General features: G+C 43.3%; 1 protein-coding gene and 2 long non-coding RNA genes across 5 annotated transcripts in view; all 3 read right to left on the bottom strand.

Annotated features, from left to right (window-relative positions):
* LOC110511907 (lateral signaling target protein 2 homolog) overlaps window positions 1-27,352 on the bottom strand; it is a 145,977-nt gene that overhangs the window by 97,592 nt on the left and 21,033 nt on the right. Inside the window, exons 1-4 of one of the 2 annotated variants that reach the window (XM_036937546.1) lie at window positions 17,661-17,839; window positions 17,190-17,477; window positions 16,891-17,033; window positions 14,279-14,391 (exon numbers count right to left, since the gene is read on the bottom strand). In XM_036937546.1, coding sequence (XP_036793441.1) covers window positions 14,346-14,391; window positions 16,891-17,033; window positions 17,190-17,477; window positions 17,661-17,714 — 531 coding nt within the window. In that variant the 5' untranslated portion in view covers window positions 17,715-17,839 and the 3' untranslated portion in view covers window positions 14,279-14,345. Of the gene's footprint in view, window positions 14,392-16,890; window positions 17,034-17,189; window positions 17,478-17,660; window positions 18,871-27,352 lie in introns of those variants that run through there. The other variant, XR_005034973.1, reaches the window with a different exon arrangement.
* Window positions 2,675-4,906, bottom strand: LOC110537591. The gene is made up of 4 exons (XR_005034979.1): window positions 4,877-4,906; window positions 4,235-4,297; window positions 3,280-3,403; window positions 2,675-3,130 (listed from the first exon to the last, which is right to left on the bottom strand). It is a non-coding gene; the product is annotated as an uncharacterized LOC110537591 (long non-coding RNA).
* On the bottom strand, window positions 11,134-13,457 carry LOC110537590. Of its 2 annotated transcripts, XR_005034978.1 has the most exons (6): window positions 13,194-13,456; window positions 12,865-12,984; window positions 11,856-11,953; window positions 11,563-11,691; window positions 11,282-11,434; window positions 11,134-11,200 (listed from the first exon to the last, which is right to left on the bottom strand). It is a non-coding gene; the product is annotated as an uncharacterized LOC110537590 (long non-coding RNA). The 2 variants fall into 2 exon arrangements; XR_002475655.2 differs by having other exon boundaries at window positions 11,563-11,953; window positions 13,194-13,457.

Raw genomic sequence — 27,352 nt, 5'->3', positions numbered from 1 at the left:
TGTGTCACACCAGATGGAGGTGGTCCCCACTGTCCGGCCCTGCAGGCAGCAGCTGGACAAGAAGACACAGTGGACCAACACCAACGAGGAGAGTCTGAGGAGGATCAAAGAGAACCTGACCTCAATAGAACTCAACCTGGAGGAAGGTCTGAAGATGCACAATGACGGTCAGCACATCAACCAAGAGGCAGAAGAAGAATGAGGATTGCTGTAGAGGATGGATTGCGAAGTGAATGGGGAGGAGGAAGGAGAGACTGAGGGATGAAGACGTGGCTAGGGAGGTCAAGAGGATGGGCGAGCAGGTGAGGGCACTGATCCAAGTGATGAAGAGAAACTGCAGTGAAGGTGATCTTAAGGCAGTAGACCTGGACAGTTGGCTGAATGACTTGGAGGTTGAAAGTGGCATTCAAGAAATGCACTGGAGAGATGGCTGAAATTATAGACAGCATGGCAGAAATGCAGACCAGTATAGCCGAGAACAGGCTCCTCAAGTCATAAAAAAAGAACAATGTCCAGAGCTTTGTAAGTTACTCCAACTTATTGAGTGTAGTCATGTATCTGCAATGTGTATAGAGTAGTTATAAAGTATATCTACAGATTGTTTTTAACATAGCCTTTTCCTGATATTTTCCTTTACTTTCTGGTCCTACAAAGCCCAGGGAAGGTCTCTGGTCCTGTGTCTGGCAAGACTAGCCTCTCTGCTCTTGTGACCTCAGCACCCTGGACCCTGGCTGAAGCCCTACAGGCCCTTCCCTCTGCTGTGGCCCCTCCCTCCCCAGAGAATGTCCCAAGGCCTCGGACTCCTCTCAGCTCTGTCATTATCACTCTGTCCGCTACAGAGAACTTCCAATAACGCCACATGCCTCACCTGGCCCCCATCACCAACCTGAGCCAGACCGGCAGGAAGCGGCTCCAGGAAATGGCAGTAGTGGCCCCACAGGTGGGAGGAAATACAAGAAGGATATATTGGCCACATGTCCTTCTACAGTATCGCACAGCTCTAGATTTTGCAGATCAAGAGAAGAGAACCCATAAACTTACATGACTTAATCTCCTTGTCCAAAGAATTCAGGAAGGGAAGGTCAAAAAGACAAAGGGAAAAGCCAAAAAAGTAGTGAAGCAAGAGAAGGCCAGTAAGATACAACAGATGGAACATTTTGGAGAAAGTAAGGAGGAGGAAAAGAAGTCTGAGGAAGATGTGAGGAAATAGAGGAGGGAGAATTGAAACATAACCCGGGAATACTAGACCAGAGAATTAGAGAAATAGAATGAGGTAGCAGAGAAAGAGCATCTATCTGATGTGTACATGGATATATTGTACTTTTCATAATAAAATGTATGTTAATTGTCAAAACTATTTCGTTATCGATTTTACATTCCCTCTCCCAGTCGCAGCTTGACGTTTGTCATGAATATTGCCCTGGAGGCAGACATTTCTCAAGATATGGCAGATGCAAAGCCAAAATTGGCAAGATTGTAAATATTTGTGGAAAATAATTGTGTTTTATGGACTTAATTTAAGGTAAGGATTAGCAGTGTGGTTAGGGTTAAGGTTAGGTTTAAAATCATATATTACTTTATGCCTGTGCCAGCTTGTGACCACTTTGCAGAACTGCCGCCAGGGCAAGATTCATGACAATAAATGCCAAACTGCATCCCAGTCATCCTCTCTCTATCTTTAAAAGGCTGCAGAACATGCAAGCTAGTGATGCGGGGATTGTCTCATAACCCACAGTCCCCAGGCGGGTGGGTTGCACACAGGTTCAATAAAGTGACAACAATAGGCTACATAACAAAATCCATAAATGTATAATTATTGTGCAATTTACACTAAGTGTACAAAACATTAAGGACACCTGCTATTTCCATGACAGACTGACCAGGTGAATCCAAGTGAAAGCTATGATCCCTTATTGATGTCACTTGTAGATGAAGGGGACAGGACAGGTTAAAGAATGATTTTTAAGCCTGGAGACAATTGAGACATGGATAGTGTATGTGTGCCATTCAGAGGGTGAACAGGCAAGACAAAAGATTTAAGTGTCTTTGAACGGAGTATGGTAGTAGGTGCCAGGCACACCGGTTTGTGTCAAGAACTGCAACACTGATGGGTTTTTCACGCTCATGTTCCGTTCCACCAACCAAAGGACATTCATCCAACTTGGCAACTGTGGGAAGCATTGGCTTCAACATGGGCCTGCATCCCTGTGGAACGCATTCAACACCTTGTAGAATCCATACCCCGATAAATTGAGGCTGTTCTGAGAACAAAAGGGGGTGGGGGGATAACTAGATATTAGGAAGGTGTCCTTATTATTTGTACACTCAGTGTATAACCTATAGGCTACACTGCGCAGTTAGAGGCCGTCTGTAAAGGTACTATCTTTACCAGCATCATAAAAGCTGATATTATTTCATGGGCCTATTGCAACGAAGATTGGCCACTACAATATTGCCAGTTTATATTCATAACTAAAAGTTCACCTAATTGTATCTTCTGTTATAAAGACCATATTCAAATGAATAAAAACGAAAATAGAAAACGGTTTCCCATCTCAAGAGATTAAATTAAAAAATGACTACAATAAGTGCCTATTAAGTAAAGGCTGATATTATATTATATATTTATTATTATATTTTTTTGTAATTTTTTTTCTTTTAACCCCTTTATCTCCACAATTTTCATGCTATCCAATTGGTAGTTACAGTCTTGTCTCATTGCTGCAACTCCCTACAGACTCGGGAGAGGCGAAGGTAGAGAGCCATGCGTCCTCCACGAAACACGACCCTGACAAGCTGCACTGCTTCCTGACACAATGCCCGCTTAACCCGGAAGCCAGCCACACCAATGTGTCGGAGGAAACAACTCTCCCATTCACCTGTGTGAACTTCATCTTTGTGGCATGCTAGCCTTTTACCGGCTGCGGAGAGCCTTTTCTGTTTGCATTTTGTTGTGCACCAGGTTTTCATGTCTTTCCATGTTCTGTTTGTGAGAGCTGGCTCTGACCCATAACAGTCAATCCTCTTTGCCAGGAACCTTCTTTAGCACTTTACATTTTCCCAAATGCTTCCAAACTGATGCTTTCTCACAGCTGCTCTTAGTCTTGGGTTGAGAAGTCATTCTCCAAACCTAATCGCAAACAAAGAAAAGATTAAAACACATGACGGTCCAACACAATAGGGGAGGGGGGCATAGGGAAGGTAAGGGAGAGGAGATAAAAAGAAAAGACTTCCTCCGTGTCAGGTAAGCAGTCTCGAAGTGTACCCTCACCAACTTACCGGACTGAGTGAGTTCTGAACATCCCTCGCTGTCCTCTGTTCCTGCATCCAAGTCTTCTTGGGCCTCTTTCTGGTGTCTGTCTTGACTCTTTATTACGTTTTCTCAGTTCTTTCTCAGGCTTGCCTGAAAAACACAAAAGGATGGAACATACATAAGAGTAACAACAAATCCACATATTAGCAAGCAACGACATTACATTTTTGTTCAGAACTCACTCAGCCTGGTAAGTTTGACGGTAGACTGCGGATGTTCCCTTGCTTACGAAAACAGCCGGTGTCTACCGTCAAAGAATTACCAGGCTGTGTGAGTTCTGAACACCTGTCACTCGAGCTTTCGCTGTCAGGTTCATACTCACAGATGCAGCCGGTGTCACTCAGCTGGTGTTTTGTATCATATTTGTACAACAGCTGATGAAACTATGAATAAATGTTATCAGTGTAACTTCCTGATAGTTGCTGATTGAAAGCACAATCTACATAAGACATTCTAAATCTGCAGGTTTTGCATTGGTGGAGTTTTGGCTTGCTTGGTGACATCACCAGGTGGTCTAAGTAAATAGACCAATAACAAAGAGTTTGAAATCTCTCTGCCAATAACAGCTCATTTTGAGGCTACATTTCCCTCCCATTAGTGTATTGATCCATGTTTAACCATGTTTTGAGGCTATGGAGTGTTTGTTTACATGTACATTGAAGTAAAACAAGCTTATATGCTGAGTTCTGATGGGGTACAACTCTTGAACTAAGCTCATGAGGCATTTATAAGTTATATTCTTCAAGAATCAATGGGTATATATCATTCAATTGCAGGTTCAAAAATGGATTTTGCAACTTTAAAATGCAGGAAATGAGGGGGTGGTTGACGGTTGGCTACATACCTTGGCACGAGAGATTCCTGCTTTTAGATTACAATTTTAAAATAATGAATTAATAAATGTATAGTATGACAGATTACCTATGACAGCAACAACTGTCTCTCCAAATCAAACCTTCCCTTCTAGCACCGTCTCTGCCAGTCCTGCAGCAAATAAAACATGTTTTCACAAAAAATATAAATATAATTGGACCATCCGGATATCCATATTTGAATAGTGAAATATTCCAAATGCCTATCCCTTGCTGCCATTTCAAAATACAATCACCTCTAAACAAAATGTCTCACATTGTGACTTGTGCAAATAACTCGGCATGCCACAGGAAAGCAACCGAGCTAGGACCACATTTGCATTACAATGTAGGTAGCTACCAGTAGCTAGTTTAACATTACTCCTATGGAGTTATTTAACATTATGCACAACATTCTTCCATATGAGAACATCTAAGACATCATTGCAAAGATAAGCAATGCAATAATAATCAATTCCGAAATGTCTACTCCAGCAACCTTTAGCAGCTAGCTGGCTAATTAACCTATCGGTATAGCCAGGAAAAATGGATCGCTAGCTAGCTAACAAAATGCTACAACAGAGCTAATACTTTTCCATGCATCGACGAAATGTAGCCCGCTACAGCTACATTGGCCGAGTTATTGTTGAATAATAACGAAGCTAGGTAAATTTATTTGAAATAATATCACTAGTAACTTAAAAATACTTACAGCTGAAATACATTGCTGTTTTCTTTATGAGCATGGTGAACTGAGGAAGCCGCATCCACCTGTCGTGTTGTGGGGGAGGGGACAAGTTCCCCAAATAGACCCTGGCTTTGGATCAGATTTGAATTCCCCCCGCGAATGGTCCTTGTTAGGTTTGGGGAGGGGAAGCTGATCCTAGATCTGTATCTAGGGGAAACTTCGCCCCAGCACATGCAAAGAAAGAGAGTTGGGGAGAAGGGGAGGAGAGAGAGCGTCGATCTCAGGATTGACAGATCATGTTCAAAATATACCAGTAAGAAATTGGTTTCAGAAAATAATATATTACCTTTAGCAGTTCTAATGTCTTCATTTGCCCCATTTCATTAGTCTTGTTGATTGATTGCTGATATCTAGTTTCACAGAAAATATGGTGTTGATGAAGAGCATCCATCCATGTATAGACATATAGTTCATACTGGTGGTCCTACCCATTACCCACTTCACTCCATTAACCCTAAACTTGCTGCTCACATGGTGGTTTGTCTAAATGTATTTGACTTTAGGTTAGTTAAGGTTAAGAAGGTAAAGATTGTGTTTTGCTGTGTTGGGAGCACTAGTGGCAATGCTGCCTCACCCAGATCACACATTACCCTATATACGTATATATTGTAGCCAGCTTAACCCAACACTTACCACCTTCTGATCTCTTGGTGTAATGAATAAGGTTGCTAGTCGCTGGACCGGGGTTCGAGGCCCAGTTGGAGCTACCCCCAAGTTTGTTACATTGGTATCAGAAGTGGGATAGTGCCTGTGAAGCCATCAAAGATGTGTGTACACGTGAGAGACTTGCTATAAAGAAGTGTGGCGGCATGCTCTCCCCAAGGAAGGAGGTCTCAGCTGACTCACGTTCTGTAGCAACTTTAATCCAACACCGAGTGAACACATCGAGAGGTTTGGACATATTGGAGTAGCACTTAAGGTGTTGGCTTGACAGTTGATGGACCCAGGAATTTACAAAAATATATTTGTTTGCCTACGGCAGTCCTTCTCAAATAGTGGGGCGCGCCCCCCTGGGGGGGCTCGGAGCGATGCCAGGGGGAACATGCTTTTTTTTGCCGCAGGGAGTAGGGTTTTTTTGCACCGAACAAGAGCACACAGTTCAGAGCAGGAGATATGAAGTGCAGATAACAAACCCTTAACAGGGATGAAAAGAAAGGCAGAGAGAGACGGAGATAATGAGACAAACGTAAGTCTCCCGAAAGCTAAGAAGGTAAAGATTGTATGTAGCGCTTGGCTTCACTGTGACTACGGTGGGAGACGAGGAAAGACCGGTATGTTTACTGTGTATAAAAATGTTGGCAGCGGACAGCATGAAGCCAAATAAATGAAGGCGTCACTTAAAGACATTACACCCCAATCAAGCCGCTTGAGTTTTTTCAGCGAAAACGTGCCGAATATTGCCAACAATCGTCCCGCTTTGTGAATGCTACTTCAGTAAACCAGCGAGCACTGTTAGCATAATATAAGGTGGCATACCAAATTGCTCAGTGCAAAAAAAAACTCCATAGCAGAGGAGCTGATACTGCCTGCAGCATTAGACATGGTCTCTGTCATGCTGAATGACGCAAGTGCTGCAAAAATAAAAACTATCCCTCTGTCCAATGACACTGTTGCCAGACGTATAAATGACATTGCTAACGATCTTAAAGAACAGCTGGTAGATAAACTCAAAGACGCTTATGTACGTTTTGACATGACAAACTCCCTGTGATAGGATCTACTTTTTTTGTAAATATGTCAGAGACAGAGCCACAGCTGAAGAGCTATTCAAAATGCTGGACTGCTTCCTGACTGAGAATGGGCTAAAGTGGGAGAACTGCATTGGTGTTTGCAGTGATGGTGCACGGACCATGGCAGGGATGAGAAAAGGACTTCGGGCACTCATCAAGAAGGCCTCACCTTCACCTAAAATGTTATGCAGAGGTGTACTTATAACAATTTTATAGACAAATGATGCTATTTACAGTCGCGGCAGAGAGTTGGGGGGCGCGAAATGTTGACTTCTTCCTAGGGGGGGCATAACTGCTAGGAGGAGCACTGGCCTACGGGCAGGGAGACCCGGGTTTGAGACAAAAAGGGGCATTACACCATTGCTGTTTGCAAAAAACACTACATTGGTGGAAGCAGTGGAATTGTGCTTTGGGAGAGGTGTGCACATTTCATGGGCAGGATCTGTACCTGGGCCTCCTATGGGAAAAACCAGTGTCTTGACCATTAGACCAAGAGGTCAGTGTCTTGAGCTGAGGGTGACACTGATTTTAAAGTTGCACGCAGGACTACCTCATTACCAGATCATGAGACAGACTCATGTTTGCTACGCACATGGGATAGTGTAAAGGGAACTTTGCCTAGGAAGCCCATGCTAGAAGTGTTAGAAGGCGGAAGATAGAGAATTAGTCCAGTAACTGAAAGGTCACTGTTTTGAGTCCTGAGTCAGGCAACAAAATGTGTGATTTGATCTGAACTGGCAGATCTGTGACCAACCCCTTCAGAAAAACAAATTCCCTTTCTTCCCCGTAACATGGACTAATACAGTTGTACTGGCGCCAGAGAGGATGGCTGCCGTTTTTTATTGGCTCTTAACCAACCATTCTATTTTGTTAGATTTTTCGCTTTGATTGAAACTTATTTTGTACATAATGTTGCTGCTACCGTCTCTTATGACCGAAAAGAGCTTCTGGACATCAGAACAGCGATTACCCACCTTGAATTGGACAAAGAATTTTTGTTTAATGAGTCAGACGAGAGGGATTTACTCCAGACACCTGAACAGGCCCTCATCCCCGTCATTTATAGGAAAAAATATGTAGATTTCGCAGAAGGAGATCGGGGTGGCATGTGAGGATTTATCGACAAGTGGCTAATCTGCCTTGCCATCCGTACTGTTGGCCAGCGTACAATAGCTGGAAAATAAATGGGACAAACTAAAAGCATGTATATCCTACCAACGGGACATTAAGAACTGTAATATCTTATGTTTCACGGAGACGTGGCTGAACGACATCATAACATACAGCTGCCGGGTTTTACACTATCAGCAGGGTAGAAAAGCATCCTCTGGTAAGACAAGGGGTGGCGGTCTATGTATATTTGTAAACAACAGCTGGTGCCCGATATCTAAGGAAGTCTCAAGGTTTTGCTCGCCTGAGCTAGAGTATCTCATGATAAGCTGCAGACCACACTATCTACCTAGAGAGTTTTCATCTGTATTTTAGGTAGCTGTCTACACCACAGACCGATGCTGGCACTAAGATCGCACTCAATGAGCTGTATACCGCCATAAGCAAACAGGAAAACGCTCATCCAGAGGCGGCACTCCTAGTGGCCGGAGACATTAATGGAGGGAAACTTAAATCAGTTTGACCTCATTTCTACCAGCATGTTAAATGTCCATCCAGAGGGGGAAAAAACTTTAGAACAGCTTTACTCCACATACAGAGATGGGTACAAAGCTCTCCCTCCATTTGGCAAATCTGACCATAATTTTAACCTCCTGATTCCTGCTTACAAGCAAAAATTAAAGCAGGAAGCATTGGTGACTCGGTCAATAAAAAAGTGCTCAGATGAAGCAGATGCTAAACTACAGGACTGTTTTGCTTGCACAGACTGGAATATGTTCCTGGGATTCTTCCGATGGCACCACATTAGTCACCGGCCTCATCAATAAGTGCATCGATGACGTCGTCCCCACAATGACTGTACGTATATACCCCAACCAGAAGCCATGAATTTCAGGCAACATCTGCACTGAGCTAAAGGGTAGAGCTGCCTCTTTCAAGGAGCGGGACTCTAACCCGGAAGTGTTGTGTATTGATATTCTAGTTTTGTCCCATTAGGGCACCTGTAAACCCCCTTTGCTTACCTACGTTGAAATGCTTGGAATGTTCTCCCTGTGAAATGCATTAAACAATGCCCACGTTAATTTCTACTCCCGTCTCATGTCCTTATATTAGTTGTATAAGTAATACAGTGTGCTATACAACAGGAAGCTTATAAGAAATCCCACTATGCCCTCCGACGAACCATCAAACAGGCAAAATGTCAATACAGGACTAAGATCGAATCGTACTACACCGGCTCTGACGCTCGTCAGATGTGGCAGGGCTTGCAAACTATTACAGACTACAAAGGGAAGCACAGCCGAGAGCTGCCCAGTGACACGAGCCTACCAGACGAGCTAAATAACTAATATGCTCGCTTCGAGGCAAGTAACAATGAAACATGCATGAGAGCATCAGCTGTTCCAGACGACTGTGTGATCACGCTCTCCGCAGCCGATGTAAAACCTTTAAACAGGTCAACATTCACAAGACCGCAGGGCCAGAAGGATTACCAGGCCGTATACTCCGAGCATGCGCTGACCAACTGGCAAGTGTCGTCACTGACATTTTCAACCTCTCCCTGTCTGAGTCTGTACTACCAACATCTTTCAAGCAGACAACCATAGTCACTGTGCCCAAGAAAACTAAGGTAACCTGCCTAAATGACTACCAACCCGTAGCACTCACGTCTGTAGCCATTAAGTGCTTTGAAAGGCTGGTCATGGCTCACATCAACACCATTATCCCAGAAACCCTAGATCCAATCTAACAGATCCACAGATGATGCAATCTCTATTGCACTCCACACTGCCATTCACACATGGACAAAAGGAGCACCTATGTGAGAATGCTATTCATTGACTACATCTCAGCGTTTAACACCATAGTGCCCTCAAAGCTCATCACTAAGCTAAGGACCCTGGGACTAAACCCCTCCCTCTACAACTGGATCCTGGACTTCTTGACGGGCCGCCCCCAGGTGGTAAGGGTAGGTAACAACACATCCGCCACGCTGATCCTCAACACGGGGGCACCTCTAGGGTGCATGCTCAGTCCCGTCCTGAACACCCTGTTTAGTCATGACTGCACGGCCAGGCACGACTCCAACACCATCTTTAAGTTTGCCGGTGACAACAGTGGTAGGCCTGATCACAGACAACAACGAGAAAGACTATAAGGAGGTCAGAGACATGACAATGTGGTGCAAGGACAACAACCTCTTCGTCAATGTGATCAAGACAAAGGAGATGATTGTGGAATACAGGAAAAGGAGGACTAACCACGCCCCTATTCTCATCGACGGGGCTGTAGTGGAGCAGGTTGAGAGCTTCAAGTTCCTTGGTGTCCACATCACCAAACTATCTTGGTCCAAACACACCAAGAGTTGTGAAGAGAGCACAACAAAGCCTATTTCCCCACAAGAGACTGAAAAGATTTGTCATGGGTCCTCAGATCCTCAAAAGAATCTACAGCTGCACCATTGAGAGCATTCTGACTGGTTGAATCACTGCCTGGTATGGCAACTGGTCGGACTGGAGCCAAGCTTTCTGCCATCCAGGACCTCTATACCAGGCGGTGTCAGAAGAAGGCCCTAAAAACTATCAAAGACTCCAGCCACCCTAGTCATAAAATGTTCTCTCTGCTACCATATGGCAAGGGGTACCGGAACGCCAAGTCTAGGTCCAAAAGACTTCTTAACAGCTTCTACCCCCAAGCCATAAGACTCCTGAACAGCTAATCAAATGGCTACCCAGACTTTTTGCACCCCCCCCACTGTTTTAAGCTGCTGCTACTCTCTGCATAGTCACTTTACCTCTACCTACATGTACATATTACCTCTATTACCTCGACTAACTGGTGCCCCCGCACATTGACTCTGTACCGGTACACCCTGTATATAGCCTCACAATTGTTATTTTACTGCTGCTCTCTAATTATTTGTTACTTGTATTTAAATGATCTATTTTTTACTTAACACTTATTTTTCTTAAACTGCATTGTTGGTTAAGGGCTTGTAAATAAGCATTTCACTGTAAGGTTGGATTTGAGATGACCTTTGCTGACGAAACAACTTGTGTAAAAGATCTGTCACAAACTACATGCATACCATTTCAGTCCTGGCCAACCAAGCTGTTGAGGTAGTCTTTATGACGTACATAATGCTGAAAGGAGGAAAAGAGAGGAGAGGTCATCATCATAGGAAATACTCTAACCTGCCTGAAAGGCTATAATAATATTTAATCAGTGTACTGTATGTACATGCATAAGGACAAATCTGACATGAGGCCACTTTGGGATACAAAAACATCTTCCAAGTTTTGATTTTGGGATGAACTATAATACAAGTATTATTACAGTGCACCAACAGTGAATAACACTACACACTCAGTCACTCACGTCTGAGTGTTGCTGTTCCGTCTCCTCTGGTCTGACGCCACATCTCCCTCTTCTCCCCCTCCGTCTCAACCTTGGGTGCAAACACACAGCATCATAACACAGTAAATGGCTGGGAATGAATGAATTCTGCTACCAAGTAAGTGACCCTTACTTGAGCTAGGGGTAAAACATTTTGACTTCAGCGGGTGCGGGTCACTGGCCTGTAGGGCTCCTTGCCTTTGTTGAAGTCTGGTTTGATGGGAACCACTCCATTTCCATCTGCTCTTATCATGCAGACAAGCATTCCTTCTCCTTTTGGCCAAGTCTGAGAAATACAATAATAAAATGCCACTTTTCAATGCCTGAATTGGAATCTACTTCAAAGTTATTACATACAAAGCAGTGTAATAAGTGTATAGGCTACATAGTGGTTTTTCCCCTTGTGCTACTCACTTGCCCACTGGTCCCAGGTTTCCCATGATGTGCATGGTCTGTACAGGTGTGTTGACCATGTGGCTGGCCTTCACAAAGTCCTCCGAGGGGTCCCAGGTAATCAGCCTGGACTTGGGGATGGTGCGGTCACTGCAGACCAACAGAATACCACAAACACATTTTGCATACAAGGGTATGGTGTAATGTGAACATACTGGTACACTGTTTTTCTTCAAAACAGCACGACGCATCATTGCTGCTTCAATTACATTCACTTTAATAATAATTCACTTTGGTGAGTAACAGGGACCTACACTGGGCGTCTGTCCTGTCGTCTGTGTCTGACATTGGCCATCCTATGTGCCAGTAAGGTAGGATTGGACTTGACCTGCGTCACCATACTCTGGGAATGCTGTAGTGAATATATCAAAAACAGCTTTAAAACACTAACGTTTCTTTTGGACAGAAAATAGGTACATGCTTTGTTTTGAATAATGAAATTGTCACGTCTGCTCCAGCTCCCTCTCTCTGGCAATCGAGGTCCCCAGGCTGCTCATCATTACTCACACCTGTCACAATTTTTACGCGCACCAGCGCTTCATCGGACTCACCTGGACTCCATCACGCCATTGATTACCTCCCCTATATCTGTCACTTCCTCAGTTTCATCCCCATGTCTGCATTGATGTTGTTTTGTTTCTCTTGTCCAGACACTGTTCGTCTTTAGTTTCATGTCTATTTATTAATAAATCCTCCCCCTATACTTGCTTCCCGTCTCCCAGCGTCTTTGGTTACAGAACCGTTACAGAAATGGAGATTCTGTTGAAAACCGCCCCTTCCCCCTGGTGTAGCAGACAGAATCGGTGTAGGTGAAAATCCTGCAGTTCCATCTGCCCCTGGTCCGCTCCTGAGCCATGATCTCTGTGTGGTATTGTCTCTCCAGCGGAGTCTGGCATACTGACTCACTCTGGAACAAAACCACTTCATATTGTGCACGTGCACACACACACACACACACACACACACACACACACACACACACACACACACACACACACACACACACACACACACCTTACTATGCAACATCAAACTATCCTAAACAGTAAATTCTTATTTGTTATAAGGACACTGACTGAACAGCTTCTCCTGCCAGCCTACCACTAACTCCTCATCATAATTTATGGCTGAAAACAAAACCAAGATGTTGTGGTCCATATCTAGCCACCACGAAAATTACATCTACTCAACTAAGAAGCATCTTACATATTTCTGTTTCAAAACATCTAACATCATCTTGCTGTTTCAAAACAGTGTTAACACCTGATTGAGCCTGAGTTGAGGGTGTCCAGCTCAATGCCTCCCCTCTCCTGTTGAGTCCAAACCTGCTGCTGAAGGTGTTGGGAGAGGGCTGCTGTGGAGGTGACTCTCTGAATACGGATCCTGTAAACACCATTGTAAATATAAACAAAGTAAACAGGATTCTAGCTAGCTAAATGCCATGTTTTCATGGCAAACTCAGGGATCAGGTCAAGCAATATACTGGGTGTTTATCATCATCTGCTTTGAGAGCTAACGTTAGCTAAAGACAGTGTCTTGCTTGTATGGCAATGCAAGGACTAAAAGCCACACAAAGGCCAACTGCAACTTACTTAATTGTAAGGTTTTTGACAGCATCCCGGGAACGATAGGCAGCCTCTCCGGTGTCGGTGCTCCAGCCGTCTGCCATGTTGTAACATTAGGAACTTTATTGATGGCTAGCTAACTAGCTAGGTTAGCAACATACACACACGCGCGCTATGTATACAGTAGCAGGCAATTTTGCCAATTTTGTAGCTAGTACTTTTCGCAAGCGTCTGCTCGTTGCATGGTAACAACTGTCTGCAAGCCTGGTTGGGTTTCTGGCGAGCAATACAACTATTTATTGGTTCACTACCGCCACCTACCGTGGGATACAGTCCAGAGCAGCAGAATAAATCCCCTCCACTGATAACAGGTAAGATAATATCAGTATAATAATATTCCCTTGATGTAAAAAGTTTAAGAACCCCTGATGTAATTAATTAAGACAAAAATCTGTCTGACACAAATAACTGCAATTTAAAAAGCTTTATTGGAAATGCACGTTTCAAACAGCACAATTATATACAGATGAGTGTAGCTAAATCAGATACATGCTAATTTAGTTTAAATGTGATATATTCCTCTAGTCCCAGTTAATTTCTACTCTTTTGACATGCTTCAGACCAGATGCATGCTTCACTTCAGTGTACAATGGTCCTAAATTTGCATATCACAGTGTTTGAAGCTTTTACGTTCTGCATCTCTCTGCTGTCTTTCATCTGAAGCCATATCCTCCAAGGTCTAAACAGGTGTAGATTTCCATCTCTGTGTGGGAGACCAGATATTGCAAGGAGACCAGTAAGGGGCCCTCAACTCTTCCCTTTGTCCAAATGAGACCTAAGACCCCAATATCAGTGACACTGCCCTAAGGTTGGTGCTGTCCTTTGGATGAGACTGTGAAGACAGAGATCTTATCTCTCTGTGGTTACTAAAGATGTCATGGCACTTATGACATGAGTAGAGGTGTTGACCCTGTTTCCCCAGGCTATATTTCCAAGCCTAAGCATGTAAATCCAACTCATTATCATAGGCTGTATGGGGATCAATATATATATTTTTTAATATTGTCTCAAAATATAAGAATGAGACCAATATATGTATTTTGCTAATCATAGTTCCTGTCTGTGTGTGTGTGTGTGTGTGTGTGTGTGTGTGTGTGTGGTAGAAGTAATAGTTGGCCATTATTTCTTTGAACATCTCAGTTTGGGCAGCAGCCACTGAAGAAACCTGTCAATCAAAAACCACAGGAGAATAAACAGTATTATAAACTGGGTGGTTCGATCCCTGAATGCTGATTGGCTGAAAGCCGTGGTATATTTAAGCAATAAGGCACGAGGGGGTGTGGTATATGGCCAATATACCACAGCTAAGGACTGTTCTTACGCACAACACAACACAGAGTGCCTGGATACAGCCCTTAGCCGTGGTATATTGACCATATACCACAAACCCCCAAGGTTTCTTATTGCTATTATGAATTGGTTAACAATGTAATTAGAGCAGTAAAATTAAATAATTCATCATACCTGTGGTATACGGTCTGATATACCATGGCTGTCAGCCAATCAGCATTCAGGGCTCGATCCACCCAGTTTATAACAGACCGTATACCACAGGTATGACAAAATATTTGTTTTTACTGCTCTAATTAAGTTGGTAACCAGTTAATAATAGCAAAAAGGCACCTCGGGGGTTTGTGGTATATTGCCAATATACCACGGCTAAGGGCTGTATCCAGGCACTCCGTGTTGCGTCGTGCATAAGAACAGCCCTTAGCCGTGATATATTGGCCATATAGTGGGGCAAAAAAGTATTTAGTCAGCCACCAATTGTGCAAGTTCTCCCACTTAACAAGACGAGAGAGGCCTGTAATTTTCATCATAGGTACACTTCAACTATGACGGACAAAATGAGAAACAAAAATCCAGAAAATCACATTGTAGGATTTTTTATGAATTTATTTGCAAATTATGGTGGAAAATAAGTATTTGGTCAATAACAAAAGGTTATCTCAATACTTTGTTATATACCCTTTGTTGGCAATGACAGAGGTCAAATGTTTTCTGTAAGTCTTCACAAGGTTTTCACACACTGTTGCTGGTATTTTGGCCCATTCCTCCATGCAGATCTCCCCTAGAGCAGTGACGTTTTGGGGCTGTTGCTGGGCAACACGGACTTTCAACTCCCTCCAAAGATTTTCTATGGGGTTGAGATCTGGAGACTGGCTAGGCCACTCCAGGACCTTGAAATGCTTCTTACGAAGCCACTTCTTCGTTGCCCGGGCGGTGTGTTTGGGATCATTGTCATGCTGAAAGACCCAGCCACGTTTCATCTTCAATGCCCTTGCTGATGGAAGGAGGTTTTCACTCAAAATCTCACGATACATGGCCCCATTCATTCTTTCCTTTACACGGATTAGTTGTCCTGGTCCCTTTGCAGAAAAACAGCCCCAAAGCATGATGTTTCCACCCCCATGCTTCACAGTAGGTATGGTGTTCTTTGGATGTTGCATCCAAAGAACACCATACCTAGCAGCATTCTCAGCATACTGAGCATTCTTTGTCCTCCAAACACAATGAGTTGAGTTTTTACCAAAAAGTTATATTTTGGTTTCATCTGACCATATGAAATTCTCCCAATCTTCTTCTGGCTCATCCAAATGCTCTCTAGCAAACTTCAGACGGGCCTGGACATGTACTGGCTTAAACAGGGGGACACGTCTGGCACTGCAGGATTTGAGTCCCTGGCGGCGTAGTGTGTTACTGATGGTAGGCTTTGTTACTTTGGTCCCAGCTCTCTGCAGGTCATTCACTAGGTCCCCCCGTGTGGTTCTGGGATTTTTGCTCACCGTTCTTGTGATCATTTTCGTTTACTCCATGTGTAACTCTGTGTTGTCTGTTCACACTGCTATGCCTTATCTTGGCCAGGTCGCAGTTGCAAATGAGAACTTGTTCTCAACTAGCCTACCTGGTTAAATAAAGGTAAAATAAAAAATAAAAAAATAAAATCATTTTGACCCCACGGGGTGAGATCTTGCGTGGAGCCCCAGATCGAGGGAGATTATCAGTGGTCTTGTATGTCTTCCATTTCCTAATAATTGCTCCCACAGTTGATTTCTTCAAACCAAACTGCTTTCCTATTGCAGATTCAGTCTTCCCAGCCTGGTGCAGGTCTACAATTTTGTTTCTGGTGTCCTTTGACAGCTCTTTGGTCTTGGCCATAGTGGAGTTTGGAGTGTGACTGTTTGAGGTTGTGGACAGGTGTCTTTTATACTGATAACAAGTTCAAACAGGTGCCATTAATACAGGTAACGAGTGGAGGACAGAGGAGCCCCTTAAAGAAGGTCTGTGAGAGCCAGAAATCTTGCTTGTTTGTAGGTGACCAAATACTTATTTTCCACCATAATTTGCAAATAAATTCATAAAAAATCCTACAATGTGATTTTCTGGATTTTTTTTCTCATTTCGTCAGTCATAGTTGAAGTGTACCTATGATGAAAATTACAGGCCTCTCTCATCTTTGTAAGTGGGAGAACTTGCACAATTGGTGGCTGACTAAATACTTTTTTTGCCCCACTGTATATCACACCTCCTCGTGCCTTATTGCTTAAGTTTGCACTTACACATCAGATAGCTGCTCTTTCTCTGCTACCTCATTCTATTTCTATAATTCTCTAGTCTAGTATTCCCTGGTTATGTTCCACTTCTCCCTCCTCTATTTCCTCACCTCTTCATCAGACTCTTCTTTTCCTCTTTCTTGTCCTCCTCCTTACTTTCTCCAACATTTCCCATCTGTTGCGTCTTACTGGCCTTCTCTTGCTTCAATTCTTTTTTGGCCTTGCCCTTCTTTTTCTTATTGACCTTCCCTTCCTGAATATTTTGGACAAGCAGATAAATTAATGTAAGTTTATGGGTTTTCTCTTCTCTTGAGCTACTATACCTAGAGCTATACTATACTAGAGAAGGACTTATGCTATACTATAGAAGGACTTACGGGCAATATTCCCTTCTTGTATTTCCTCTCACCTGTGGGGCCACTCCAGCCATTTCCTGGAGCAGCTTCCTGCCGGTCTCGCTCAGGTTGGTGATGGGAGCCAGGCGAGGGCTGTGGCGGTATGGGAAGTTCTCTGTTCGGGGCAGAGCGATAATGACAGGGTTGAGAGGAGTCCGAGGCCTTGGAACATTTACTGGGTAGGGAGAGCCTACAGCAGAGGGCAGGGCCCGTAGGGCTTCAGCCAGTGTCCGGTGTGCTGAGGTCATAAGAGGAGAGAGGCCATTCTTGACAGATAAAGGACCTGAGACCTTCCCTGGGCTCTGTAGGACCAGAAAGTAAAGTAACATATCAGGAAAATGCTATGTTCAACACAATCTGTAGAAATACTTTATAACTACTCTATACACATTGCAGATACATTACTACACTCAATAAGTCATTGTCTGCATCATTTCCAATCCCCCATGTATATATATAAAAAATATTTAATATGCAGAACTTACCAGGAAGTCTGACTCATCGAAGGAGTGGAGAGACAGATCATCATCCTCGTCCATATCCCTCACATCAAGCTTTGTCACCTTTCCATTCTCAACTTTCAGCTTTGGTGTCCTCCTTTCATGATCCTCATCACCACACTGTGTATCAGAGTCAACTAGTCTGAGACCATCCTCCTTCCAGTGATGTCACTTAACAAAAGACATGGACCGTAGGGTACAACTATTTTACCTCAGATTCACAGTCAGTGAAGGAGTAGATGGAAAAGTCATCAGAACTGGAGGATGAGATCACGTCATCACATTTTCTCGCTATCAGCCGAGTCACCCTTCCAGACTGAGGAGACAGAGAAAGGCATGTACTCATGGCAGCCATAGAATACACTGCCATTGACCCTCAAGGAAATGTAGAATATGTAGGCAATCCAACATGGTTGTGCAAGTAGTGAGTAATACATGGGTAACTGAAAATGCAATAAATGCAACTCCCATAACATTAGGGGTGGGGCTAAAGATCTTCCATAGTACAGGATTCTTTAGCATATCGAATGGATAATTGTCAATTCAACCAAGCCAACCAAAATGACCATATGAATCAACAGATTGATCTAACTGTTGTGTCTCTATGGGAACAGCAGAGATGACCTGGCTGAGAGGCTCTGGATTTATGCTCCATCCATCCCCAGATGTCTGGTCCTGCCCATAGCTCACAATGATTGGTTGTTAACAGTAAAGAATGAATTCAACACTGCTTTGCTCATTTTGGCCTTGAATTGTGTATCAATAAATAATATAAGGACTGTTATGTGGTTGAATTTGAATGTGACTTACAGGCCTTTTGTGGATCTGAGTGGTCTGCACTGAAGTAGACTGTCAAGACAGCATTCAATGAGGTTAGATAGGGATATCTGCATTTGCTTTAATTCTGAGAACTGCAGTTTGTACATGCAGAATGCATAACTAATGTGTATGTGTTTTTGTTTCAGGTCAGATATGACTTACAGGCTTTGGCCTTCTGTGCACCTTGCCGGTTGGCCACAACACGGATTCAGGGGTGTTCACCCTCACTGGTTTCAACTGTCAACACAACACTCAATTTAAAATGTGATAATATAACAAAAACAGGACAAAACAAAGAAATATTTGATATTTACCACATAAGGACGGCGTCTTAAAGCTCTTTTGATTCTCTCATCATTACGATCCATCTTTCTTTCTGGGGGAAAAATTTCCATCAATTAATTGACTCAAAACGCATCCTGACACACAGACACACACACAAAGATGGCATCCCAAATGGCACCCTATTCCCTATATATGTATATATATGTTGGAAAGGAGGTGCACCAAAAGGCCAAAGATTACCTGCAACAACCTGAGTGAAGAAAACTATTGTACAGATTAAATCAAATCTGAACACCGTTTATGTAGTGAATTAATGCATGGTTACGTCATTTTGGGTCACAGCTTTATGACTGCGCTTAATACGTCACAAGAAAAACTCTTGTTTGGAGCCGGACTGGTGGTATCATCTTTTAACTGGTTGTAGCTCAATAACGAACGTGATGTGCTTATTATATCTTACTGACTGAGTAATGGTTGTATCGATGGTTGGTTGGACGTTTTACATAGATAGGCCAACATGATATCAATAGGAAGAAACCATTCCTATTGTGCAATATTGGAGGAAACGTGTCGTAACTGACATGTTGTAATGTGCTTGATTATCCTCTAGTGGTTTGACAAGTATGTACTGAGCATCAACATGATCACCCGAATAGTTTAGAAAGATGTGGTTCAGAGGTTCAAGAGTTTTACTCCTGAGTTCAGGCTAACAAGTGACATTGTTGCTGTCGTTATAGTATCATCAGTTTTGTTTACTGTCACTACATATTTCGGTTTATCAGAGGATGTCTAAAGTCTTTGAACTACAGTTTTTTTCCAATGGGCATGGTACGTTAGCAAGGAGGGGTTGAGTGACTCAAGAATCATGCTCGGTAGCTAGCTACTTTGAATGGGACTGTTGTAACGTTATCTAGCTTTCTACAACGTGTAGCTAACGTTAATGACGTAACAGATGGTGCCAGTAGGCTACAGCAGCAAGCTAGAGCACAACATGTTAATGCCGCTGATGTCTGTCAACCCGATAATTTCCGTTTAATCTACTCCTCTTCCTTTGCGTTACACAAGCTCATCACATACTCCTTCCACCACCAGACAGAGATCCAGATACTCCTCAGCATTGGGGTTCTGGTGCTCCTCTGTGGTGTGATTGAGAAGAGTGTGGGCACTGTTTGGTTCCTCCTCGTGTTTCAGCTGCTCTCTATCAACACAGGGGTGTTGTACACAATCATGGGGCTGGTACTGTTTGGTGCATCTGCCCAGAATCAAGTGGAGGGGTTAGTTCCTGTATCCCTCTCCCTTATGGGTATGGCCACAGTGTACTCACTTATGGTTAAGGGCTTTCTTTTTGGGGTCAGTGTACCCATGTTAGCCCTGGCCTGGCTGTTTCTGGTCATAGTAACACTTTTGGTCCCACACTCTCTTCTTCTGCAACCCCATCATAGCAGGGGGATCTCTATCCTTACTCCAACCTTGTTGTGGTTGAAAATAACTGTGATACACTGCAGTATGTCACAGCTTTAAGTGGGCTTAATAGTGTAGTTAAGTGGTAATATGTTTATGTGCGGCGCTGTGGTCTAAGGCACTGCATCCAGGCTGTATCACATCTGGCCGTTATTGGGAATCCCATAGGGCCGTGCACAATTGGCCCAGCTCTGTCCGGGTTTGGCCAGGGTAGGCCGTCATTGTAAATAAGAATTTGTTCTTAACTGACTTGCCTAGTTAAATAAAGGTTAAATAAAAATAAATAATATTGTAACGGCCGTCGTCGGTGGAAGAAGGTGAGGACCAAGGTGCAGCGTGGTAAGTGTTCATGATTTTTAATATAATCAAAACTGAACACTAAACAAAATAACAACTAGGAAGAACGAACAAACGAAACAGTCTTGTCTAGTGATGACACACAAAACAGAAAATAAACACCCACGAAACACAGGTGGAAAAAGGCTACCTAAGTATGATTCTCAATCAGAGACAACTAACGACACCTGCCTCTGAGAACTATACCAGTCCAAACTCAAAAACCAACATAGAAAAACAAACATAGTCTACCCACCCTAACCATACTAAAACGAAGACAAAAACAAAGGAACTAAGGTCAGAACGTGACAAATATGCTTGAAATGTGTGTTGAGTCCTCATGCTGAACATAACGGGATGTTTGGTTAGGAAAATCTACCATCACTGTGTCACACATTCTCCTTATCTTGCTCGGGTGAAACATACGGAAGGGGCTGGCACCCACTTCTAGACATGTCTGATGCTAGAGCATCAGTCCTGGATAAGAAGATGCCTTTCAGGCTGCTGAAGGACAACTCTGGTTTTAGAAGTGTTTTTTTCCCCATCCGGTCAGATAAATAGTCCAAACAGCCAACCCAACCGCGTCCTCATGGCCCTCATGGGGGTATGTCTCCCTGTCCCAATGAAAGTGTTGCCCCTGAACATTGATGTCCTTCCTGTATGACCTTACATCAATAGAGAAGGAAGACGGTCCACCCACCCTGAGTACTGAGAAAGCACTAGACGCATCATTTATCCTCCAAGACGAGAGGTCGTTAAATTAACATGATTGCTGGGTGCAAGCCAGAGTACATGATGTACTACAGTATAATGAGCAGTTTCAATAAATGATCCTCAGCTGTAATTGAATACTGTACAATAGGCACCTAGTGGTCCCCCATGATTAGATAGAGAATCACTGTTTAGTTAGATAAGCTCTCTGTAAACTCTCCACATTCTCATTGGTTCCAGAATCATTCCTACCCAGTCCAAGCCTACGCTCCAGTTTCCTCCAACCTACAGGCTACCGAGACCACACCAAAGACATTTGAAGCCTGGGCCCAGTCCTACTATACACAGGGGAGTCCTGTTGAGTTCTCAGGTTATTATGTTCACAACCATGGATATGCCCTCAAGCATAGCTTTGGGTAACGTCACGAACATGAACACAGCTGCAGCCACAGTCAAGGCCATGGACATAGTCACGGACACAGTCATTGGCAGACATCTGCCTTTCAAACCAGCAGTCACTGGGCTCCAGTGGCTCAACATCTACATTCTCAACATTCTCTCGTCTGTCTGTCAGTGACCCCCAGAGTTTCACAGCAAACATGCCCGAGTCTGTGATGGTTCACCCAGGGGCACCGGTGTCTTCATTGACAGATTGATAACATAGAAAACTAATTGAATGACAGCTCTCTCACATTTGTTATACGTTGAAATGTAATATACTTGGACATGGGGTTTGAGGTAGTGCTTAAAAGGTACACGGTTTCTTCACTGATGATTTTGGTTTGAAGAGTCAATCAAACTCTGAATGTTCAGGGTCAAATCAATGCAAGAAGGTTTTGATTGTCAGTTGAATGAAAGACCACTCCTTTTGGCTTGTACTTTGTGTTGTTCTACACATACGGTAGACAAATCTCTTGGCACTCTTGATCTATACAACCTTTATAAATCAGGCAATTTATATTACACTGATGTATTCCGTTTCTTTCCTTAACTACTTACAGCAATGAAATGAAATAGCATCCACTAGCCAGTAAATTAGATCCACTACATGCAGTTTGTTGGGCAATGCATCATTCAACATTATTGTAAATTCTGGAGCAGGGAGCAGTGGTTGAGGTTATCAAGAGTGTGGGCTACAAGGGCAGATTATGATGTCATCTTTAGAAAATAAGGTAGTTGGGCCTCCCAAGTGGCGCAGCGGTCTAAGGCACTGCACCGCAGTGCTTGAGGTGTCATTACAGACCTGGGTTCGATCTCAGGCTGTGTTACAGCCGGCCGTGACCAGGAGTCCCATGAGGCGGCGCACAGATGGCCCCGCTGACTTTGGTCACCAGCTGGACGGTGTTTCCTCCAACACATTGGTGCGGCTTCCGGGATAAGCGAGCAGTGTGCCAAGAAGCAGTGCAGCTTAGCAGGGTCCTGTTTCGGAGGATGCATGGCTCTTGTGATGGCACAACACTGCAACTACCAATTGAATATCATGAAAATTGGGGGATTAAAAAAAAATAAAAGTACAAAAATATATAAATAACAAATTGGTCATTGTGCACAGTAAAGAGAAGCCATAAATTACAAGTATAGCAAATCAATGATTATTATTTCTTTACAAATGCATGTGTACAAGTTATACTGTTTATATACAAATAGCTATTTTGCATAAACAACTGGATCAAGTGGTAAGAGTCATGTAACAGGTCATGATGGAACACGTTATTCAATATCAGTAATGCAAGAGAAAAAGTTCAAAGGAATAAAATTTTTACACTTTATCACGACTTAATCAAAGACCTATTCTTTAATGAACCGATGAAAAACAAAGCACAATGACTGAATAGTTACTGCAATTTAAATGTACGAATTGAACAATACATAGTACAATATGAATGTGCTACAAGTATGGATATTTTACTCTAATTTAACTCTTCTCTCTGTATTTACACAACCTTCCTAGAGCATCTGAATAGGCAGCCATGTTGAATTTTGTAAATACATTTACAGACAGCAAAAATAGAATGCTTTCAATACCTTACATTTGAAATCACAGCATGATAGATGTCCTGATGCAATATTTCATATCATAATCACCTGTTTTTGCCTACTTTCACTTACAAATCATATCAAAGTGTATTTGTCACGTACGCGGAATACAACAGGTGTAGACCGAGTGAAATGTGTACTTACAGGCTCTAACCAACAATGCAATTTTTAAGTTAAAAAAAGGTATTAGGTGAACAGTAGATTAGTAAAGAAATAAAAACAACAGTGAAAAAATAACAGTAGCAAGGCTATATACAGGCACCGGTTAGTCGGGCTGATTGAGGTAGTATGTACATGAAGGTATGGTTAAAGTGACTATGCATATATAATAAACAGAGAGTAGCAGCAGCATAAAAGAGCGGTTGGGGGGGGAACACAATGCAAATAGTCGGGGTAGCCATTTGATTAGCTGTTCGGGAGTCTTATGGTTTGGGGGAAAAACTGTTGAGAAGCCTTTTGGTCCAAGACTTGGCACTCAGGTACCACTTGCCATGTGGTAGTAGAGAGAACAGTCTATGACTGGAGTGGCTGGGGTCTCTAACAAGTTTTAGGGCCTTCCTCTGACACCGCCTGGTGTAGAGGTCCTGGATGGCAGGCAGCTTAACCCCAGTGATGTACTGGGCCATACGCACAACCCTCTGTAGTGCCTTGCGGTTGGAGGCCGAGCAGTTGCCGTACCAGGCAGTGATGCAACCAGTCAGGACGCTCTCGATCTTGCAGCTGTAGAACCTCCACTACAGCCCCATTGATGAGAATGGCGGCGTGCTTGATCCTCCTTTTGCTGTAGTCCACAATCATCTCCTTAGTCTTGGTTACGTTGAGGGATAGGTTGATATTCTGGCACCACCCGTCCAGGTCTCTGAACCCTCCCTATAGGCTGTCTCGTCGTTGTCGGTGATTTGGCCTACCACTGTTGCATAGTCTGCAATCTTAATGATGGTGTTGGAGTCGTGCATGGCCAAGCAGTCGTGGGTGAACAGGGAGTACAGGAGGGGACTGAGCACACACCCCTGAGGGGCTCCAGTGTTGAGGATCAGCGTGTTGTACAGGTGGGAAAGGGCAGTGTGGAGTGCAATAGAGATTGCATCACCTGTGGATCTGTTTGGGCAGTATGCAAATTGGAGTGAGTCTACAAAAACGTGTAATATTTAATGTATATTATCTCCAACTTTTCTAATCTGATGGGAAACAACAAAGGTCTGGCTGTACTCTTTATTTTATAACAAAAAATCTATCGGTTTATTCCAAAATAGAGAATCATTTTTTTCCCATAATAACCCCTCACCCAAATGAAATAGGTTAACATCTTTTTATAGTCCCGTACCCCTTCAAATATTCAACCTCTAGCATCAGGGTCAGCGCACTCTCAAATGTTGTTTTTTGCGATCACTGTAAGCCTGCCACACACACACTATACGATACATTTATTAAACATAAGAACGAGTGCGAGTTTGTCACAACTCGGCTCGTGGAAAGTGACAATGAGCTCTTATAGGACCAGGGCACAAATAAGAATATATTAATTATCAATCATTTTGCTCTTTATTTAGCTATCTTACATATAAAACTTTATTTGTTCATCGAAAATTGTGAATAACTCATTACAGGTTAATGAGAAGGGTGTGCTTGAAAGGATACACATATCTCTGCAATGTTGGGTTGTATTGGAGAGAGTCTCAGTCTTAAGTCATTTTCCACACACAGTCTGTGCCTGTATTTAGTTTTCATGCTAGTGAGGGATGAGAATCCACTCTCACATAGGTACGTGGTTGCAAAGTGCATCAGTGTCTTAACAGGCGATTTGCCAAGGCAGGATACACTGAGCGCAGCCCAATCCAGACATCTGGCAATGGCTTCTGATTAAATTTAATTTTCACAGAACCGGTTGTTGCAATTTCTCTTGTACAGATAAAGGTAAGTGGACTGGAGGCAGGGCATGAAAGGGATAATGAATCCAGTTGTTTGTGTCATTCGTTTCGGGAAAGTACCTGCTTAATTGCTCACCCAACTCACTCAGGTGCTTCGCTATATCACATTTGACATTGTCCGTAAGCTGGAGTTCATTTGCACGCGAAAAAATCATTCAATGATGGAAATACCTGTGTGTTGTCCTTGTAATGCAGACAGAGAAGAGCTCCAACTTCTTAATCATAGCCTCAATTTTGTCCCGCACCCTCAAAATTGTTATGGAGTGTCCCTGTAATCTTAGATTCAGATCATTCAGGAGAGAAAAAACATCACCTAGATAGGCCAGTCGTGTGAGAAACTCATCATCATGCAAGCGGTCAGACAAGTGAACATGGTCAGTAAAGAAAACTTTAACCTCGTCTCTCAATTCTAAAAAAATGTGTCAATACTTTGCCCCTTGATAACCAGCGCACTTCTGTTTGTTGTACAAACGTTACATGGTCGCTGCCCATATCATTGCATAGTGCAGATAATACACAACAGTTCAGGGGCCTTGCTTTAACAAAGTAAACCATTTGCCCAGTAGTGTCCAAAATGTCTTTCAAGCTGTCAGGCATTCCTTTGGCAGCAAGAGCCTCTCGGTGGATGCTGCAGTGTACTGAAGTGGCATCGGGAGCAACTGCTTGCATGCGCATTACCACTCCACTAGGTCTCCATGTCATGGCTTTTGCGCCATCAGTACAGTAGATACCACCACAGTACAGATACCAGCAACATACACACACGCACGCTATGTATACAGCAGACAATTTTGGAACTAGTACTTTTCACAAGTATCTCCTCGTTGCATGGTAACAAAAAATTATCTGCCTGCCTTCTTGGGTTTCTGGTGACAAATCCAACTATTTATTGGTGCTCTACCACCAACTAGCATGGGACATAGTCCAGAACAGCAGATTAAACTGCATTTCTGCCATGCTGTCTATAATTTCAGCCATCTCTCCAGTGCATTTCTTGAATGCCACTTTCAACCTCCAAGTCATTCAGCCAACTGTCCAGGTCTACTGCCTTAAGATCACCTTCACTGCAGTTTCTCTTCATCACTTGGATCAGTGCCCTCACCTGCTCGCCCATCCTCTTGACCTCCCTAGCCATGTCTTTTTCCCTCAGTCTCTCCTTCCTCCTCCCCATCCACTTTGCAATCCATCCTCTACAGCATCCCTCATTCTTCTTCTGCCTCTTGATTGATGTCCTGACCATCATTGTGCATCTTCAGACCTTCCTCCAGGTAAAGTTCTATTGAGGTCAGGTTCTCTTTGATCCTCCTCAGACTCTCCTCGTAGGTGTTGGTCCACTGTGTTTTCTTGTCCAGCTGCTGTCCGCAGGGCCGGACAGTGGGGACCACCTCCATCTGGCGTGACACCTTATTCAGTGAACTCACAGAGGCAGGGAGGAGGATGTTGGCCTTGGCCACAATAATCTCTACATAGGGTCAAACCATTGAGATGTGACACACACACACACATTTAAAAGATGCAAAGAGTTATTCAAAAACGTGTGTGTGGGGGAGGGGGGGTAGATCTGCTTTAATATTGCAGATACATTTTGAGATCTATCAATATAATTGTTTGTATCATTTCCAATCCCCCATGCAACATGCAGAACTAACCAGGAAGTCTGACTCATCGTAGGAGTGGAGAGACAGATCGTCGTCTTCTACCATATAACTCACTTCAAGCTTTGTCACCTTTTATATCCTCCTCATCCTTAACTTTCAGCGGTGGTGTCCTCCTTACATGATCCTCGTCATCACACCGTGTATCAGTCAACTTGTCAGAGACCATCCTCCTCACAGTGATGTCACTCAACAAAGACATGGACGGTAGGGTACAACTCTTTTACCTCAGATTCACAGTCAGTGAAGGAGTAGATGGAAAAGTCATCAGAATAGGAGGACGAGTTCACCTCATCATATTTTCTCTATCAGCCGAGTCACCCTTCCAGACTGAGGAGACAGAAAGGCATGTACTCATGGCAGTCATAGAATACACTGGCATTTACTCTCAAGGACCTTCCATAGTATACGATTCTTTAGCATCTTGAATGGATGATTGTCAATT

The sequence above is a fragment of the Oncorhynchus mykiss genome, chromosome 12 (genome assembly GCF_013265735.2).
Source record: "Oncorhynchus mykiss isolate Arlee chromosome 12, USDA_OmykA_1.1, whole genome shotgun sequence".
In the NCBI taxonomy this organism is placed as follows: Eukaryota; Metazoa; Chordata; class Actinopteri; order Salmoniformes; family Salmonidae; genus Oncorhynchus; species Oncorhynchus mykiss.
The sequence above is the reverse complement of the archived record's forward strand: the minus strand, read 5'-3'. Positions and strand labels throughout refer to the sequence as shown.